The 19,450-nt window shown below is 41.2% G+C and overlaps 1 protein-coding gene across 2 annotated transcripts in view; it reads left to right on the forward strand.

The window, feature by feature from the left end:
• Positions 1-19,450, forward strand: part of UBR1 (ubiquitin protein ligase E3 component n-recognin 1) — a 94,105-nt gene that overhangs the window by 65,676 nt on the left and 8,979 nt on the right. The window contains exons 28-43 of one of the 2 annotated variants that reach the window (XM_077322728.1): positions 1,442-1,531; positions 2,311-2,492; positions 3,860-4,065; positions 4,936-5,020; positions 6,387-6,539; positions 8,712-8,809; positions 10,378-10,462; positions 11,000-11,148; positions 11,628-11,683; positions 12,106-12,202; positions 12,386-12,453; positions 13,605-13,755; positions 15,822-15,924; positions 16,436-16,569; positions 17,610-17,718; positions 18,206-18,262. In XM_077322728.1, the coding sequence (XP_077178843.1) occupies positions 1,442-1,531; positions 2,311-2,492; positions 3,860-4,065; positions 4,936-5,020; positions 6,387-6,539; positions 8,712-8,809; positions 10,378-10,462; positions 11,000-11,148; positions 11,628-11,683; positions 12,106-12,202; positions 12,386-12,453; positions 13,605-13,755; positions 15,822-15,924; positions 16,436-16,569; positions 17,610-17,718; positions 18,206-18,262 (1,823 nt within the window). Of the gene's footprint in view, positions 1-1,441; positions 1,532-2,310; positions 2,493-3,859; positions 4,066-4,935; positions 5,021-6,386; positions 6,540-8,711; positions 8,810-10,374; positions 10,463-10,999; positions 11,149-11,627; positions 11,684-12,105; positions 12,203-12,385; positions 12,454-13,604; positions 13,756-15,821; positions 15,925-16,435; positions 16,570-17,609; positions 17,719-18,205; positions 18,263-19,450 lie in introns of both variants that reach the window. The other variant, XM_077322727.1, reaches the window with a different exon arrangement.

Genomic DNA, 19,450 nt, shown 5'->3' on the forward strand with positions numbered 1-19,450 from the left:
CCATCCATATGAACTCCAATTCCACATTATTGCTTAATTAGGAAAGAAACTGAGACAAAATCACTATCATAATTAATCCATGGCATGGCTTACACATATGTGCTTGGAGGAAGGAAGTTGGTTTTATACGTTTCTTAAAGAAGCAATTAATTGAACATTAGATGGGCCATTTAAAATATATATTTTTGGAAGCCTAACCTAAGGCTATTTAATGTTTTTTTTTTGGGGGGGGGGATACTAACCCTAAATTGAAATGTATTTACTTTTAAATCTTTTACTGAAATGTAATCAGAAATGTAAAAGAACTGTAAAGCCAGAACAATGCAAAAACAGTAAAAAAATTAAAATAGTAAAAACTTGGAAATTCCTCTCCCACTCCTGAGCTCAGATACAAAACCTTTAAAAAAAATTATAACTTTTGAAACCACAAGAATACAAAGCAGTTTAGAATTCCCAAAACAAGCCCTTTAAAGGTTTTTAAAAATAGTTTTCTTTGCTTAGTTTTGCACTATTTTTGAAGAACCAGAAAGAAATTAAAGGCTCTTCCCAGCTACAACCCCAGGCAAAAAACAGAAAACACAGAATAACTTGAAACAAATTTGTAAATAACATTTTAAAACAAAATCCGCTGCAAGTAAGCCAGTCCTGAAGATGTCCAGGCACACAACAAGAATATCTTCCCAGACAGGTAGCAGAAATTCAAGGCACAGACTAGAGCAAAAGTAGCGGTTTAAAAAAAAAATTAGCCTTGCAGTGGAGGTAAGTTATAGGGCATGTCTCTTTTAATATATTCAGAGAGCCATGGAAGGCCATGAGAGAAGTGTCATCATAATCTGGCAGTCAGTTCCATTACTCCCCCTAACATCCAGAACCTCACTGCAACAGAAGCCCTGAGGATGGGGTCTGCGTGTGACAGGGAGGCCTCTCCCCACTGCATGCAGATCCTGGGGACGGCTTCTGCTGTAGTGTGGTTTAAACCCTGCTTGTAGCAAAAGCCGTTCAAGCCAGGCCTGCGAGTGTTGGGGTCTATGTGTGGTGTGTGCCATACACAGATCCTGGGAAGAAGAAGGAGGAGGTAAGTCAGCCACAGGATTGGGGTGGCTTAAAAAAAAAAAATTCCCCCTCTTGGGCCTGTTGGACGTGAAGAAAAACAAATCTGGATTTCTCTGGATTTCCAAAAAATCCCAGATCTTAATACTATACCAGTATACTGACCTGGAAATGTTCAGAAATTCTTGAAATCTTTTCGGGTCCAATAGACCTAGGACCCCCCCCCCCCCCCAAAAAAAAAAAACACACGTTTCTTTTTGCACACTCCTAGTTGCTACCATGTATGGCCTATACAGGTATCTTCCAGGGCAAACTATTATCAAAAGTGACTTCATAGCATCATTGGTATTGTAAATAATCCATAGTTTAATAATCAAACCTTTGTTCCTAGATGTTTGAAACAATAAAACGTCTTAGAGAGAAGTCTCATTTGCCAGCAATTGCTACTGCATCCATGTCAGAATCGACAAAAGTCCATGAGGTAAACATAAATCAAGGAAAACGTAATATAGAGAAACAGCTGAATGGTGTCAAATTGGAATTCTGGTTTGACAGTTCATTTATGTGCAGTGATGTTAAAGGAACTGAAAAGTATGTAAGTGGGAATCCAAAAAATTCGCAAGGAGCCTCTTTGTTTCTCCTCTCGCTTGTCTACCTTGCTGGCATATCGCTTTGCAGCCAGCCTACACAGAAGCATGCCACTGCCATCTCCTTGTAGTTCTGTATTTTCTTGCTCTGAGATATCTCAGTGCTATTTCCCCTCTAAAGAGAGGGTAGCACAGAATATTTTTGCTGAGGTCAGTGAGCAGCTGTTTAATGTTCATGCTTTATGTCCCCAAACCCATGCACAGTCTGTAGGCATTGGATAAATACAGCGTCTGCAATCAAATTTTTTTTTTTGGGGGGGGGGGTTGTTATAGCTTCTCCCACAACCCATCAATGTTGTGGGAACTTAGTTTAGAGGAGCCAGGTTTCCTTCTTCAACCAGACTTGTGTCTAGGGCAGTCAATCTATTCTCTGCTGTTGGGGAGAATGCCAGCAACTGAGAGTGGTGTCTGTGGCCCAGCTGTGCAGGATTCAGATGTTGAGCAGTGGCCTCCATCTTTATTTTTGGCTGGCCTATAGTCTCTCTATGAGCAATGATAAGCACGTCCTGCTCTGTAATCCTACTCAATTTTCAGTGGGAAGAAAGAGATCAAATGCCATTTAAAAGAACTATGGTTAATAAGTGGATTTATTTATTTTCTGATGATAAATAAGGTACAAAGCACTCAGGACAAGGAAAAGGCAGAGAGGAAGAGGAAGGCAGAAGCAGCTAGGCTACATCGACAGAAGATCATGGCCCAGATGTCTGCCTTGCAGAAAAATTTTATTGAAACTCACAAACTCTTATATGAGAATACCCAAGAAATACAAGGAAGAGACGTTATGGAAGAAGAAAGGTAGGAAGAAAGAGTAATCATTTATAAAATCATAAGTATTTTTCTGGCAATAAAAAGCAGTGTTAAGTTTTTATTGGCTCCAGTGGAACCATAGAGTTGAATCCGGCCAACTGTTCAGCTCAGTTCCCTGTAGACTTCTGCACCCTGTCACATGTGACATTTGTCCCTCCTAGTCCCACGATCCCTAGCACAGCCTTTTGGGTGATTAGCAGGGACCCACTTCTCCCTTTTCACCAGGATTCTTTTAAATAGGACCATTTATGCACTGGAGGTTTCATGCTGGGCTGCAGGCTGGAGTTTTAGTCATGGCAGGTTGCCCCACCTCTTCCTGAACCCACATGAAGGAGCATTTGGCCTGGTGTACCTCATCCACCCCCAATCTGTGCTCCTGAAAGGGGGGTGGGGCAGTGAAGTTCCCGGTACATAAACAGTCTAGAATAGGCACGCTAACATCTTAGATTCAGTATTTGTTGCTAGTTCTCCATACATTTTGTAGTTTCAAGTTAAAAGCTGGAGATGTTTTCATAGCTTCCTATTGTCCTTGTTGTGCTCATTCTGCAGCTTTTTACCTAGGTTTTAAAACCGTTAATGACCCTGTTAGTATTGAGCTGCATAAATTAGGATTCCTTTTTATATGTTACATACATAGTAACTGCACCACACAGACCTCATACATGTTTCATCATGTATACACATAGCGAATTGGGGAGGAAACTATTTACATTTCTCCTTGGCATAACATAGGATGTCCCAACTTTATAAGTAGTGCGGCATAATGATCAGACCTAATCTCAGGGCAATATATTTCTTAGAATCATAGAGTTGGAAGGATCCATACAGGCCCCCAGCTCAATGCAGGATCAGCCAAAAGCATCCTTGATAAGCATCTGTCCAGCTTCTGCTTAAAGACAACCAGTGCGGGGGAGCTCACCATCTCCTTGGGCAACCAATTTGAGCTTGTGACTTTTCTGACCCTCATGTCCAAACAGGGCTTAGATTATTCATTTTAAAAATGAATGTATGATAATATTTTCAAATATTAATTTATAAGTTTAATTACAAGTCAGTATAGTGTTTATGACTATCTGTGATCTATTCTCCTAACACATTTCTGTAATAGACTTATTTTGTTTAACGTATTCTAGTTGATTACTTCACTACCCCCCAGTTTAGCTGGAGGTACAGCAGTTCATGTACAACTTTGTAAAACTTACTTGTTAATAATTTAAATCTACATTTCAAATGTGGTTGTCAGAAAATATATAATTCATTTTATATTCTGGGATTTGTATTCTGCACAGTCTTTGGGAATTCAAGGCAGATAACAGAAGTCTGTTCACTTGAGCCTTGTGTCTGTGTTTTTCTAGCACACTGCCAACCATGGATTACTCCAGAATTGCCTTGGGACCCCAGAGAGGTCCATCATTTACAGAAAAAGAGATGTTGATGTGTATTTTGTGTCAAGAAGAACAGGAAGTGAGGCTGGATAGTGCTGCCATGGTTCTATCTGCCTGTGTCCAGAGGTCTACTACCTTAACCCAGAGCAGGGGGAGAGTGCTTGAACTTCCAGTAGGTGTGTATCTATCTATAAACAAGTTGCTTGCATTGTCCCCGACTTCAGCTAGGATCTCATTTTAGTGCCATCTTTAACCACTCCTCACAGAGCAGAATAAATAAAGCACTAAGGGCCCCGAGGGCTGGCCCTGTCCGGGATGAGAAAGGGTGCCGATAGGCCCCTTCCCCTGGACTGACAAGCGGAGGGCCCAATCGGGAGGCGCAAAGTGCCTCCCGATTGGCCCCTCCACTTGTCAGTCCAGGCCCAAACTGCCAATCAGCAGCCACGCGCAGTGCGGCTGCTGATTGGCTGCTTGCCCGGCCAACAACCAATTGGGAGGCATGAAGAAAAACACTCCCCAGGCCCCAGAGAAGGTGAGCCGCGGCTCCGCAAGCCACGGCTCGCTTTCCCCGGGGCCTGGGGAGCGTTTTTGCTACATCGGGGGGGGGGGGGGGAAACGTTCCCTAGGGCCCGCTGTTGGTTTTTTTTACAGCGGCCTTTACTGCTAGTATGTTATAAATTAGCTACAAATCTAGATTTCTTGTGAAACTTTTGGGAATGGATTTTGTGAGAGCCATACTACTGAGAAAATAACAGAGAATGTGTGCCCTGGGTCCCATGTTGAGAAAGGTGTGAGAATCAATATGGTGTTATGGTCCCATTGCAATCTTTCAATTTTTTTAAAATCCTTGTCAAATGTAAAAAGAAAGCTGCTATTTGGGATTTAATGCAGAGAACTCCTGTTAATTTATGAAATCAAAAACTGTTGATGGTCCTCCTGACAAAATTCTTCTTTTTGTGCAATATTTTCTATTTGGTTTTTCATGTTGCTGTTTGATTAAATGATGCATTTGTTCTTGATGTCATTTCTCCTCATTTATGAACTAGATCCTCTCTTCATGGATATTGACTTAGCATGTGGAATTCATACAGGAAGTTGTGGTCATGTGATGCATGCTGCTTGCTGGCAGAAGTAAGCAGAATCTTTTCTTTTCTTTGCTTAGTCAGTAGTCAAACTTCCTTTTAAGGTGATTAAACTTCGTTTAATGTTAAAGTGAGAGAGTAGCAGTCGCAGATGTTTCAGTGGAAGTAAACAAGTTAGCACAAGCATATACTTAAGAATACAAGGTTAATCCACAGGCAAAAATATCAATTTAGAGTATACTGGTTTTCTTAATAATAGTGGAATATGTCACTGAAGTACTCAGAGATATAGCAACAGTTATCTAGCATGGTGTTTCTGTCTGTGTATGGAAGTGCATATTTTTATAATGATGACAAGCAGGACTGTTTAGAATCGTTCTGTTTTAAATCACCCTGAGATTGTTCAGCAGTATATTCTAGGGACAGTGCCTCTCCTTTCTTGTAGAGAGAGGATGCAATCAGTATTGCATTTAGTTGAATGCTGGGTCTCTTAGGCTACCTGATTCTCCTTCCTCCCAAAAAACCCACCCCAATTTCATATAGCAGCAGACTGGCGGGTCAGGGAGAGTCTGTACAAATAAATGTACTGCAGCCTCAGTAGTTCTTAATCTCTTGGATGAGAAGATGTGGGAGATGCCTGAGAAGCAGGGGTTAATTCTGGGCTGAAAAATGCCCCTGGAACGTAATGCCTAAACAGGATGTATTTCATATATTGGTTCACCCTCTGATAAGTGAGCAAATTCATACATCCTAAGACAATGTTCAGAACAGCCAATTTTAACATGGATGGCTTATATTCATGCCAAGCAAAGAAACAATCTATGCCATAACTGACTCAAGGAATTTCACTGTCCTAACAATAACTTTCTTGCCTGCTTTGTGTAATGGGAAGGGAGAAAGTGTCTCTTTCTAACTGTACCTTTCCCCTTGTTCCATGCAAATAAATGCATTGAAGGAAATGGCTTTTTGCTCCGATTATGTAAGCAGAATGAGAAGGAAAGATTAACAACCAAGAAATGAAGAAGGGACAATATCCTTCACACTTAGTCCACATGATCCCAGAAGCCTAAGCTGAGGAATTTATTCTTCTCTGAGAAGACTCTGAATTCAGCTCCCATCTCATACTACCTGTTGGACTGGGTTAGACATGGTTTGTCACTGCCAGTTATTTCCCACAGAGATAGGTAGCTCATTAAAGAACTATAAAGTTTTGCTGCTTGTCTGCAGCTTCAGATGTGTATTTGCTGGATACAGCCTGTTCCATTCTCTTGTTCTTGAACATATTAAATTTTTATAAAGAAACTAAGTCAATAAGGGCAAGGATTCTAGTACAGAAGAGTTAGATGGATGTGAAAATTCTTGCTTCTTAGGTTGCTTTTGAAGCTTTGCTTCTGGTTTCTGTTTGAATATTGCAGGTACTTTGAAGCCATTCAGCTAAACTCCCGGCAGCGCCTTCATGTTGAGCAGGTTTTTGACTTAGAAAATGGAGAATATCTCTGCCCACTCTGCAAATCCCTGTGCAACACTGTTATTCCCATTATTCCTTTGCAGATACAGAAGATAAATAGGTATGTTACATTATTTAATTTCCTCTGTATTTATGTGTAAAAGCATCTTTGTGGCTTCTATGCAAGCATACACGAGGCTGTGTGATTGCAGACCAACCGCAGAGAAAACCTTCCAAGCTTTTCTGAAAAAAATTATAGGCTCTGGGGTTCTCCCCCTCCCTCTGTCTATAGAGGTCCCTTTTCTCACCCAATGGTCATGTGACAGTGAGGGGGCAAGCACTCTTTCCCTCAGTTGTCTTCTTGCCACCATGAGGAGAGGATATGGTTCTGAGATGCTGCTTCATGGGCCCTCAGAATTAAAGAGTATTTTTTTCATGGAGAACAGTGAAGACGTTAATCTACAAAATCAGTAGGATGGCTTTATTTAAAAAGTGCAAACAGGATGGAGTGAAAATGGCCCAGAATGATGATCATTCCTTATGTCTCCCATGTCTGAGGTTGGGCCACAATACAGTCATGTGCCCAGCTTGTAGACAGCTTGGCTAATCCTACACTAGGGGGATTTTTACACAAGGTTGAATTAGTAATAACTGCCTCTCGCAAACTAAACTTTGTAAATGGAATAGGTTCATTTATTAGAGCAATGAGCATGGCATTGATCCACAGATACTTGAAAGAACACTTTGATTACCTAATGGAATTGCAAGAAAAGGGTCTAGCAAACTCACATATAAAAGTTTCCCTAGCCACCATCTCAGCATTTCATTTCCCAGTTAATGGAGTATCAGTCTTCTCCATTCTGGAGTCCAAAAAGTTTCTTCAAGGTTTATTTAATATGTTCCCTCTTGTTGTCCCCCTGTTCCTCTATGGAGTTTGTCCGTAATCCTTTTCAAGACAGATATATAAACCTTTTGAACTTGTGGCCAGAGCTGATTTGTCTTCTGTCTCTTATAAAACTGCCTTATTGGTAGTGATTACCTCTGCCAGAACTGTAAGAGAATTACAGGTACTGCATTGTGATCCTCCTTTTATGAAATTCCATCCAGACAAGATAGTGCTCAGATCTAGTGTACAGTTTTTCCCTAAAGTTGGTATCACAGTTCCACCTCAACAAATTATTCACCCTGTCAGTAATCTTTCTGTCCCCGACATCGTCAGAAAAAAACCCCTACATACAGTAGATGTATGAAGAGTACTCCTTTTTTATTTAAAAAGGACGCAAGAATTCAGGGGGGATAGAAAGTTATCCATATGTTTCAAAGGGTCAAATAAAGGGAGAGCTGGATCTGTGCAGACACTCTCCAGCTGGGTATGATGAAGCTAAGGTCTCTTGCCTAGTGTCCCTGAAAATTCACTCAACAAGCGCTCAGGTGTCTACAGCAACATTCCATACTGGACTCTCACTGGAAGACATCTACAAGGCAGTGACTTGGTCTGCTCTTTCTGTGTTCATCAAATACTACCCGATGGACAGGGACTTCAGAAGTGAAGCCTCAGTGGGAAAAGCTGTGTTACAAGCAATTTTCCCGTGATCAGCCCACACTCTCCTCCTAGGGTACATGAGCTTGCTATTCTCCTATGTAGGACTACACGGAACCCACAAAGATAGAAATGGGATTGCACTTACCTGTAATCATTGTTCATCAAGTAAACTTCTGTGCAGGCAAACATCCCTCCCTCCTTTCCCCACCGTGGGATGTCAAACATTCAGGGGGTTCCTCATGGTAGCAAAAGGAACTAAAGGAAGGAGTGCTTGTGTCATCTCTGCCACATGACCTTTTGGTGGGGAAAAGGGACCTCTGAAGATGGGGTGGGAAATAATCCATAGCCTAGAAGCTTCATCAAAAAAGCTTGGAAGGTCTTCTCTGCAGTTGACCTGCAGTCATGCAGACCCATGTGTGCCTGCACAAAAGATCACTTGATGAATAATAGTTACAGGTAAGTGCAGCCCTGTTTTACATTATTTAATTTTTCCTGTAATTATGTGTCAAAGCAGTTTTCTTGTGGTTAATTCATTTCTGCCTGACTGTGTATTAGTAAATGTTTAACAGTAGTCATAGGTTTGCTTACCTTTGTTGAGAGAGAATACTTTTAAAAGATTATTTAATACTTAAATAATTACATTAACAATTAGATAGTTAATTTAATACCTAAGGTATGTACATCTGAAAGCCTGGGGGATAAAATTCGGGTTATATGTTGTAAAGTGACCACTTTCCTCTATGTTGCCAGTGAAGATGCAGAATTGGTGGCTCAGCTTCTACCTTTGTCAAAGTGGATTGAAATCGTTATGGCCAGGATATATGGTTACAGCAAGAAGGGTCTTCAAGGTTAGATTTTTATCCAGAAATTTTAACAATTTGACTCTTTAAACACAGCTGTATTTCCATAGTTTATGCTGTTGCAGGAATACTTGAAGCAAAGTTAATATTTGTATAGATTATCTGTAACCACTCCCGCGATATTAAATAAAAGGGTAAGGGTAATGTGGGAGGAGAAAGGGCGGGCTCTGTCCGGGATAAAAACTCAGAGTGTCCATCCAGGGCCAAGCACACGGCTCCCCATTGGCTCGCCTGGCCCAGCCGGGGAGTCACCGCACAGACATTGAAGGATGGCCGCGCGGTGAGTCCTCTTCCCGGGTTCTCCTCCCACTGGGGAGAGGAGCAGGGATGTCGCATCGAGGACGCGGCCTTCCTGCTCCTTTCCCACCCTAGGGCCCTTGCTCGGGAGCCTTCTGCTGGCCCCAGGCCACCTTCGCAGCGCCCAGGACCCACCTTCAAATACCCACCTCCTTTTCGCCCACTCCCCTCCAAGTCCACCTACCTCCCTGGCTGCCTTTCTTCCTTCTCCCTTGATTCCTCTATCTCTCGATCTCTTCCCCCAACTCCCCCTTCCAATTCGCCTCCCCCTCGCGACTCCCCACCCCCACGGACCCTTCAGATACCCACCTTCTTTTCCCCCACTCCCCTCCAAGTCCACCTACCTCCCTGGCTGCCTTCCTTCCTTCTCCCTTGATTCCTCTATCTCTCAATCTCTTCCCCCCCAACTCCCCCTCTCAATTCCCCTCCCCCCCTCGCGACTCCCCCCCTTCACACACACCCCTGTCCCCTCCAAGTCCACCTACCTCCCTGCCTGCCTCCCTTCTTCCTTCCTGACTGCCTCTACTTTTCCATCTATTTCCTGCCTATCTTTTTCTTCCTCTCACTGGCTCTCTTTCCCACTTCTTCTCTAACACAGTTCCTGCCTTCCTTCCTGCCTTCCTTCTATTCATCCCTTCACCCACCCCTTTCCCTCCTTTCTCACTCCCATCCCTCCTTCCCATTTCAACCTTCCTTCCCTCCCTTATTCTTCCCTATGCTCTCACGCAGGGGTAGTCAACCTGTGGTCCTCCAGATGCCCATGAGCCCCTGCCTGCATTTGCTGGTGGGGGCTCCTGGGAGTTGTAGTCCATGAACATCTGGAGGACCACAGGTTGACTACCCCTGCTCTAGCGCCCGCTGTATTTCAGCTACAGCGGGCTTAATTTCTAGTTTAAAGATAATTGAAGTATCCTGTAAAGCAGTCATTCTCTGTCTTTTTGAAATGGGACTTGTAAATTTGTTCTGCTTTTCAGGAACCACTTGCAGTTCCTACAGGAAATACCTCACTTCTGTAGGGCCTGCAAAACTCTTCTGTCAGGCTTTTGGTTAGGGCAGTAAACGACTAATGACACCACCTAAATGGGCCCTCCCTAGATATTTAGCTGATGGGGGTTTCATTAATTTTAACTGTTTTAAATTGTTTTAGATATTTAAATTATATGTTTAAATGAGCAGGTAAATATCAGGAGGGGTGGTATAGAAATGTAATTATAAATAAATATTGCAGTTTGACCTGTAATTTTTTTTTCTAAAAGAAGAAAAGCAAACCTTTCTATGCAGTAAAGAGATGGACAGTTCTTCCTCAGATTTCCATTCTATTCTCAGCTTTGGAGTTCAGCCTTTGTAAGTGTAAACAGTCACCTTTCTATTCGTATTACATGAATCTAGAGTATATATTTTGGGCAATGTGCTCTGCTTCTTAGGCCAGAAAAGTATGGATTGCTTCATTTCTTAATTAGTGATCTTCCATGTTGCAGCTTTTTATATCATTGACTTGGGTAACAACTTTGACAAGAAGCCCTGATTTTCTGATTACATGATTACAAAAGCAAAAACAGAGAGGCCCTGTGTCAAATGTATCTGTTGATTAACTATCACTATCTCAAGTCATACAGCCCAAATCAAATGATAATTGATTGCAGTTACGCTTTAACCTGAAAGTTGTCCACAATAATAAACAAAAACTTCTGTCTGAAACACACTGGAATTTCAAGCCTGTTGTCAAGGGTTTCTGGTTCATAAAGACAACTTATTGTTAACCTCTTCTTAAATTGAAATGACTGTGACATATCATACAGAATCTCAATCTACCCGTTGAAATTCTGAAATATCTGTGGTCACTGGGTCACAGGCTGATAGTCTCCTTTGCTTCTTCTATAGAGACAGATATTCTAATAGTATCAAAGAGATGGTCGTTCTCTTTGCCACTGCAATTTACAGAATTGGGTTAAAGGCTGCTCCAAATGAAGCTGATCCACGCATTCCTATGATGACTTGGAGCACATGTGCTTTTACCATCCAGTGTTTAGGTAAGGCAAACATAGACATTTTCAGAACAAATTTTTGCTTTTATTAAACTTGACATCGATAAAGTTTTAGAACTACTAAAATGTGATATCTGAATTAGAACTCGGCACAGTAAGGAGACGGATCCAACAGAAGGAGTTGGCAGAGTACATTTTTCTTTGCTTTCTTCTTTCCCACAAAGCCTGCTGTGTGTCCCAAAAAGGGTTTCTGAGAATCAGGAGAGCCTTGCAGACAAACTATAGCACAAATATATCAGGTAAAATCACCTTCTCTCTATACTGTTCTATCTTATGTCAGGGGAAGTTGACTTTATCTGACTTCCCCATCATCACTGCACTCTAGTAGCTTCTATTTGTGAAGGTTTCCTGTTCCTCAGAGATAATTTCTGGAACAAACAGCAGGCGTGTGTGGAGACTAAAATGCAAACCAGTTCTCTGCCTTTTGGTTATGTGACTTACTACAAACTTTTTTTCCTTTTAAGAAAATCTTCTTGAGGACGAAGGCAAGCCTTTATTTGGATGTTTACAAAACAGACAGGTATGGATCTTCCATAATGTTATTGCTTAGTATTACTCTTGTGTCTTTAATGAACATCTTATATTTTCAGCAATACAAAGTAAAAAAGTCAAATAAATATGGTTTGTCTTATTCTACATTTCCCACTGGTGATGTAATAATCTTACAAGCCCTTGAACATTTCTTTGAATTATTTCCTGTGTATTTCCTTTATAAACTTACATTTAGTTCTTCATTATTGGACTTTTTCGTATGCAACAATCCACAATCCATGCCATCCTCTTTACTTATACCTTCCCTCTACTTGCAAGTTGTCACCAGCCCAATTTTGGGTGCTGTCAGTCTTCAGCTACTAGAATGCTGATTAAAAAAAAAACAAAACGAAAGGATTTTCAAGCACAGTTCTTTTTAATTCTTTCTTTTCCCCTCTATTTGAATTCTAGCACAGTGGTCTTAAAGCACTAGTGCAGTTTGCAGCTGCTCAGAGAACTACAATGCCCCAAACCCTGATCCAGCAACATCTTGTTCGTCTCCTAGGAGGTAATGTTCAACATTTTAAAAACTTGTCATGAGGATACAACTTGTAGACTGGCCCATGGAATTAGCATCCGCTGGCAGAACTGCATTATAAAGAGGAAAAACACTATTGTGGGAGAGGAAAGAGAGAAATCATTGACAAGAAATATAAGACATGTCTGTAAACAATATGTTTTGCTCTTGTAGTTGTTCTGCCTGGTTTAAAAGTAGAAGATACTCCATCCCTTCTTGATATAGATTTGTTTCATATTTTGGTAAGTAGTTGATTCCTTTTGACACTGATCTTTTTAAGTCTGAGATCTCTTGTGCACAGATGCTAATCCTGTGGTCTGTCTAATTAGTCGTTTTGTCTGCAAAAGCTTCTCTTGATAGTCATTGTAAAGAGTGTTAAGACTGCTTTTGGTTAATGTTGGTCCTGATTCCCACTTTTAAAAAACTATTCTAGATTAAAATAACAATAATTTACTAGTTTGTTGTAAGAAATAAACCCTTAAGCATTTAAAAGTATACCGTATTGTAAAAACCAACAGTAGTCCAGAGACATCTTAAAGAGTAACAACATTTTATTCCAGTAAAAACCAGAGCCTATTTTTGTCAGATTGCACCTGAAGAAATGAGCTTGCGTCCATTAAAGCTTGTGCTCAAAGTTTTGTTAAATCTTCAGGGTATAATTAGACTCCTATATGAGTCATGTGGGTAGCCGTGTTGGTCTGAAGCAGCAGAACAGAATTTGAGTCCTGTGGCACCTTTAAGACCAACAAAGTTTCATTCAGGCTATAAGCTTTCATGCGCACAACATACTTCTCTAGATACAATAAAAAAGAAGTTACCAGTCCATATATATAGGTAGAGAGTGAGCAGTAAATTAGCATACCGCTTAATGGTTTTTAACACATTCAGGGTAGGAACCTAAAGGTTGAGCTGCAAATATGTATTATAATTAGGTGCACACAATAAAAGTTTAAAACATTGATAAAACCTTAGTTACATACAATCAGCCATAACACATGAAACATGATGAACAAAGACCAGATGCATTCCAATGGTCTTCCTCAGTGGTCAGGATTCTGATATTTTATCTATAATCATTGATGCTACTCTTGTACAATAACCTTTTGTTAAAATGTTTTATCTTTGGTCTATGACTGCAAATAAATGTGATTGATTCAAAGAGCAAACAGGAATAACAAGCTTAGTTTATATGGTTACCAGTTGTTTGAGTTTAATTCCAAGAAAAAAATATCGTGAATTTGTAAGAATTGGAGACTGATGGACAGATGTATCCATAATTATACCATATGCTAATGCTAATTTAATTAGACTCCTGCTTGCTGTTGCTGGAACAACTACTTTTGGATTGCTTTCTATATCCTGATGTTATTTGTGTTCCCTTATTCTCTCTTAGGTTGGTTCTATATTATCATTTCCATCTTTGTATTGGGAGGATACTGTAGACCTGCAACCTTCTTCCATTAGCTCTGCCTGCAATCACCTCTACCTCTTCCATTTGATTACCATGGCACACATTACGCAGATTATTCTCACATCCACAGGAGGTAAGGTTACCTTTTAGATGTGGCTTTTTCCTAGATAATACGGTATAAAATCATTTTTACTTTTTGAGCAGTAGGCTAAGTTGCCTCCCAACTGTTAAAGCTCATTTCCTATGGGCAAGCTAGAAGAAGGAGAATGGAGACAAGTGAGACAGCAAGGAATAGTGGTGGGGAAGAAGAAAGTCAAAACATTATCCTCTTGATTCCTCAATACCTCAGCATTTTGTGGGTGCTTTTTTATATTGTTTTCTTTAAAGAGTGTTTTCTAATCTCACATTATTAGACTCTGTTTACCCTGCTTGAACAAAAAATATGCTTTGTGGCCTGCATGGCCATATGGTCAAATGGAACTGAATACAGTAAAACTAATCATGCAAAACCAAGAAAAGCGTGGCATTACACTATTAACTAAATAAGAAAAGTGTTTAAACAAGAATCAACACAAAATATAAGCAAATATAAAGATTCCCAGATCTAACTAACAAAGGTCTGGGATTTGATAAGATTGTCCATACATAACTATCTGCAAGCCAGAAATTGCTAAAAATATTGTGTTGGCTTTTCTTAAACTTTTTCACTAATGGTGGCATTTGTACCTGCTGCAACATGCTCTAACTATGGTACAAGGAAGAAGAAAAATCTGCTGTTGTTGGGAAAGTTTCATAGGATTCAGTCTTTGCTATTAGAATATAAGATAAACTACTAATTTTTTTCTTAAACTATGGTGTTAGATAGCAAAGTTACAAAATCTTTAGATGCTTAAATCTGATTATTAGAACTGTAATTGGGCAAGGCAGATCTTTCTATAAACCTGAAAAGGCGCCAGGTTTGCAGAAAAATGTGAAATCTAAAAAAACAATATTGGGTGGCTTAAAAAAACATAAAAATGATAAAAGTAGTGCCTATAGTTTTAAGCAACAGATTCCCTTAATGGCTAGGCAACTACAGTATTCCAAGCTTGATTCTGTCAGTGAAAGGCAGGCCTATTTTGACCTTTGAGAAGGGACTTTTGGGGACTAAGCTTAACTAGGGTTGCCACCTCCTCTTTAGTATTTCCTAGAGATTTTATGGTGGAGTCTGATTCTGAGAAGGGCAGAGTTTGAGGAAGAGAAAGGCCTTAGCTGGATATAATGCCAGCTATCCCAAGGGTCAGACATGACCTGGTGCTTGCACAGGGGATACCTTTACCTTTTAATATAGCAACCCTAGGTCTGGCAGCAATGGTGTAAAAGAGGTAAATGTATAATAATAGCTGAAGGTGGGAGACTGTAAAAGGTAGGTTGATGAATGACTGAGAAGGCAAGAATGAAGTTGGTAAACGGAAGAGTTTATGGGGGTTGACAGGGGAAGGAAACAAGAAATATTGCAGGGGGAAGGGGATACGGGGTTAAATGAAGTGCCACCCCACAAGTTCCCCACCATGCAAGGGGCATGGCACCATACAACTAGGTAATAGTTTGCCATGGTAGACGCTAGTGGACAAAGCAGAGGGCCATTTTGAGAGAGGAAGATGGTCGACATGACCATATATCATCTGACAAATGTTTCACAAATTTTTAAAATATGTAAAAAATTAATTAACTCCCACCCAGTCAGGAAACCCTTCCAGTGCTGTCAAGAAACCCCACGGTTTCATGAAACCCTGATTGAGAAAGCCTGTCTTGGAGAGAAAAACTTAAACTACTCAAAGGTTTTACTCAGTTCAGACCTCTGTCCCAAAATGAATTTTTTCACAACAGTGGTAGCTGCTACCCTGAAAAAAAATGCTGTTATCCATGACCCCTATTGATTTGTTGTAACCCATCCTGAAATCGGAGGGTGATAGATAACTTAAATAGTAGGTTAGCCCTTACATTCATCCCAGTTCATGTTTGGACTGATCAACTTTTTGTTCACATCTGTATCTTTGGGACTTAAAGGAGCATGGGATGGATGAGACAAATTATAGTCTAGCCTTGTTTTCCTGTCTTCAATTTAGAAGAAGTCTTAACATGTTATTTCCTAGGGAAAGGTGAAGTTTAGAACATGAAAATTTGTCAATGTTGTATTTGTTACTTTTTTATGTCTAGGTATTTCTTGTACAGAATGTCCCTCTACTCAGGGCCCGGAAGACAGTGAAGAGGCACATTCTGCAGATTCTTTTAGTAAAGAACTTTGCAGATACACAAATGGGTAAGTAGCATCTCTGCAGCATGTCTTGATAGACAATGAGTACACTCAGTTGTTCTTTCTTGGTTTACAGGAAAGAACTCCTGCCAGTTAGTTATCAGTACTGACCTGACCTTGATAGGCCACTTGTCTGACTGAATATAAGGCCATTTCATCTGTGTTAAGGCAGAGCTAGTCCTCAAAAATCTAGTGCAACTAGGTTGCAGTCCCATGCACACATGCAGAATTCTACCCTTATTTTGTCTTCACTAATTTCTCAGATGCATGTGATTCACATGAAACCTGTACAATGTGTGAATCTGTCAGCAAGAAACACTTAATAAGTGACGACCCTAACAAGTTTTTATGGCACCTCCATATAAAATATCATCTGTAGATAAGTGCTTTGATTGTTCACACTGCACTTTTTGTCCTAGCCAAGTTTTCAAACTGAGATGGGGACACAGAATGCTCATTGTATCATAGTGAGAATTCCAGCATAGTATTAACTGTATGTGTTTGTTCTGCGTTGCAGTTGGTATAGGCCGACTGTTCCGGGCTGGTATTTGTGGGATTGTTTAAAGAAGGGGATCTCATCCTACTTGCGTAGTTCTGCTCTATTCTTCCATTATTTGCTGGGAGTGCCACCACCTGAGGACCTTTTGTTGGGTAAGTCGTGGAGTATAGTGATTCTCCTACCCCCCATCCCCAAAATCGCAACCACAGACCAAATTAAGATTAAAGTGGAAGTTTGGTTGGCCTCAAAATAGTTATCAACAAGTTCTGTTCCTGAATTCGCAGTTTCATTGATAGATATTTAACTGTAACATCATTAATTGCAATTTCAGCTCTGAGTGCTTCCTTTTTATTGTTGAAATACTAAGGTGACTAAATTACAAAAGAAGCACGTTTAAAAGAGAATTACAGCGCCCTTGGCAGCAATATATACTGACTTGAGCTTCTTTCATCTGTGCTGCTTTCTAACTCTTCCAGAGCTCTTCCGCCAGGTTTATGGTTGAGGCTGGGGCTGATAATAGATCTATGTCTCCCCCGGGGACTCGGGTTCTGGACCCAAAGCAAAACATCATCAGGACCTCCTCTCCACCCGCTAGTAGTGGGAGGGAGGCGGGGGAAGTTGAGCTGCCGTTCTTGCCATGCTGGCAATATTGGCAATGTTGTTATCGTTTTTATGGGGTTTTAATGGGAATTTGTGATATTGTTACCCGCCACGAGCCGTAAGGGAGTGGTTGGCTATAAATCTAATAATAATAATAATAATAATAATAATAATAATAATAATAATAATAATAACCACACTTTCAAACTAAACTGCTTTTTCCAAAACAGAAGCCACCTCCTGCACTAAAAAATTTCAGAACTACAAGTATGATTTAACTGAACACCTCCCCTCACTCAACATAAGCATTTCCCCCTTGCATATTCCCCACAAATGAGTCCGCTCTTGTCTTTAGTATGCAAAGAGGTTTTTGGCTTGGATGTTCAGAATAACAGCTACTCTGACTTTCACATAAACTGGCAGCCTTTCATGTGACATTCCTATATATTACCTTCTACAAGACAAGTTTGCTTGGAATCTTCAGGAATTCTCACTCAAAATAGTAATCAGTAAAGTAAACTCTGTAGATAAATTTAAATACATGTTACATTTCTTCAGCCAACTGTGTGTTCAGCTTATTCTTCCTTTGCAGTTTCTGAGGAAAGTCATTTCAAGTCACTTTGTGGTTATTTGTCTCTACCCACCAATCTGTTTCTGCTTTTCCAAGAACACTGGAATGTAGTAGAGCCCCTACTCCAGAGGTAAGAGTTGTTGCTTTTCAGAGAATTGGTTGTGGGTTTCTTTGGTATATTCCCATAGCAATAAGATTGTCCAAGCAAAATCACTCACTTTAGAGGACTTGGACAAGTTAACCAAGAAATGGCCATGCCTCTAGCCAAAACATTTTGATGTTCCTTAAAGCAGGGGTAGTCAGCCTGTGGTCCTCCAGATGTTCATGGACTACAATTCCCATGAGCCCTTGCCAGCAAACGCTGAAGGTAGTGTCCATATATTGAAAACTAAATATTTAATCTTTATATATGCAAGGATCCCTACAACCTGTATAGACCCAATGCTGTCTTAATCATTCTTTCTATTTTGTCCTCCAGCACACCCAAATACTAGCTTCTCGCTTTATTATTGTATGGAACAATAGTAACTACCAATTAAGAGAAACTTCCCACTTGGAAGAAAAGCAATGAACCAGTAATAGACAGCCTATTTCATTGATATATTTTTTTCTTACAGGTGGTGTGCAGACCCTGCTGTACTAAGCTTTCTAAAGGGGGAAGGTACTACAGTAAGGTTAGTTTCTTGTTATTCTGTAGCTGAATTTGTCTTGGTTGACAAGTTATGAATATCCAGTTCTAGAGCATGGTTTATCAGAAAGCTTCTAAAACTGTGGATCGCAACCCTATATGGGGTTGTGTAACTGATTGGGGGGGGGGGGCGTTCACAAATCCTGATGACTTCCAGTCAGTAATTATTATTATTATTATTATTATTATTATTATTTGGATTTATATCCCGCCACTCCCCGTAGGCTCGTGGCGGGTCACAGGAGTCCTATTCCCATTAAAATACCCATTAAAAGACTTTAAAACAATCCCAACATGGCGGAACTTATTATTCCCACCCCTGCTATCAGAGCGGCAGGGAGGGTGGGGAGGAGATCTAATTTACTAGGTCCGGGGGGGGGGGGGAATGTTGGCACTCATTCGCTGACCCCGGCCTCAACCAAAAACCTGGTGGAAGAGCTCCGTCTTGCAGGCCCTGCGGAAAGCTGGTAAATCCTGCAGGGCCCGCAGCTCACCCGGGAGCTCGTTCCACCAGGTAGGGGCCAGGACCGAAAAGGCCCTGGCCCTGGTCGAGGCCAGGCGCGCTTCTCTAGGGCCAGGAACGATCAGGAGATTCTCCCCCGCTGAGCGTAAAGCCCTGCAGGGGATGTAGGGCGGTAGGCGGTCCCTCAGGTATGTGGGTCCCAACCCGCGTATAGCCTTAAAGGTCAAAACCAGAACCTTGAACCTGATCCGGGCAGCAATTGGCAACCAATGCAGCTGCTTCAGCACAGGCTGGATATGGGCCCTCCAAGGTGTGCCAGTGAGGACCCGAGCAGCTGCGTTTTGCACTAGCTGGAGTTTCCGGATCAGAGACAAGGATAGGCCGGCATAGAGCGAGTTACAGAAATCTATTCTGGAGGTGACTGTCGCATGGATCACTGTAGCCAAGTGGTCAGGGGACAGGTAGGGCGCTAGTAGTCGGGCCTGGCGGAGATAGAAAAATGCCTGACCCGCTACTCTCTTGACCTGAGCCTCCATAGTCAGGGAGGTATCAATGGTCACCCCCAAATTCCTGGCCTGGGGCGCGATAGTAAGTTGCGTTCCTGCCAGGGTGGGTAAGCGCGCTGCCTGGTCCTGCCGTCTGCCTCCCAGCCACAGGACCTCCGTCTTGGAGGGGTTGAGTTTCAGGCGACTCTGCTCGAACCATTCAGTC

The sequence above is a fragment of the Paroedura picta genome, chromosome 2, assembly GCF_049243985.1.
Source record: "Paroedura picta isolate Pp20150507F chromosome 2, Ppicta_v3.0, whole genome shotgun sequence".
Lineage (NCBI taxonomy): Eukaryota > Metazoa > Chordata > Lepidosauria > Squamata > Gekkonidae > Paroedura > Paroedura picta.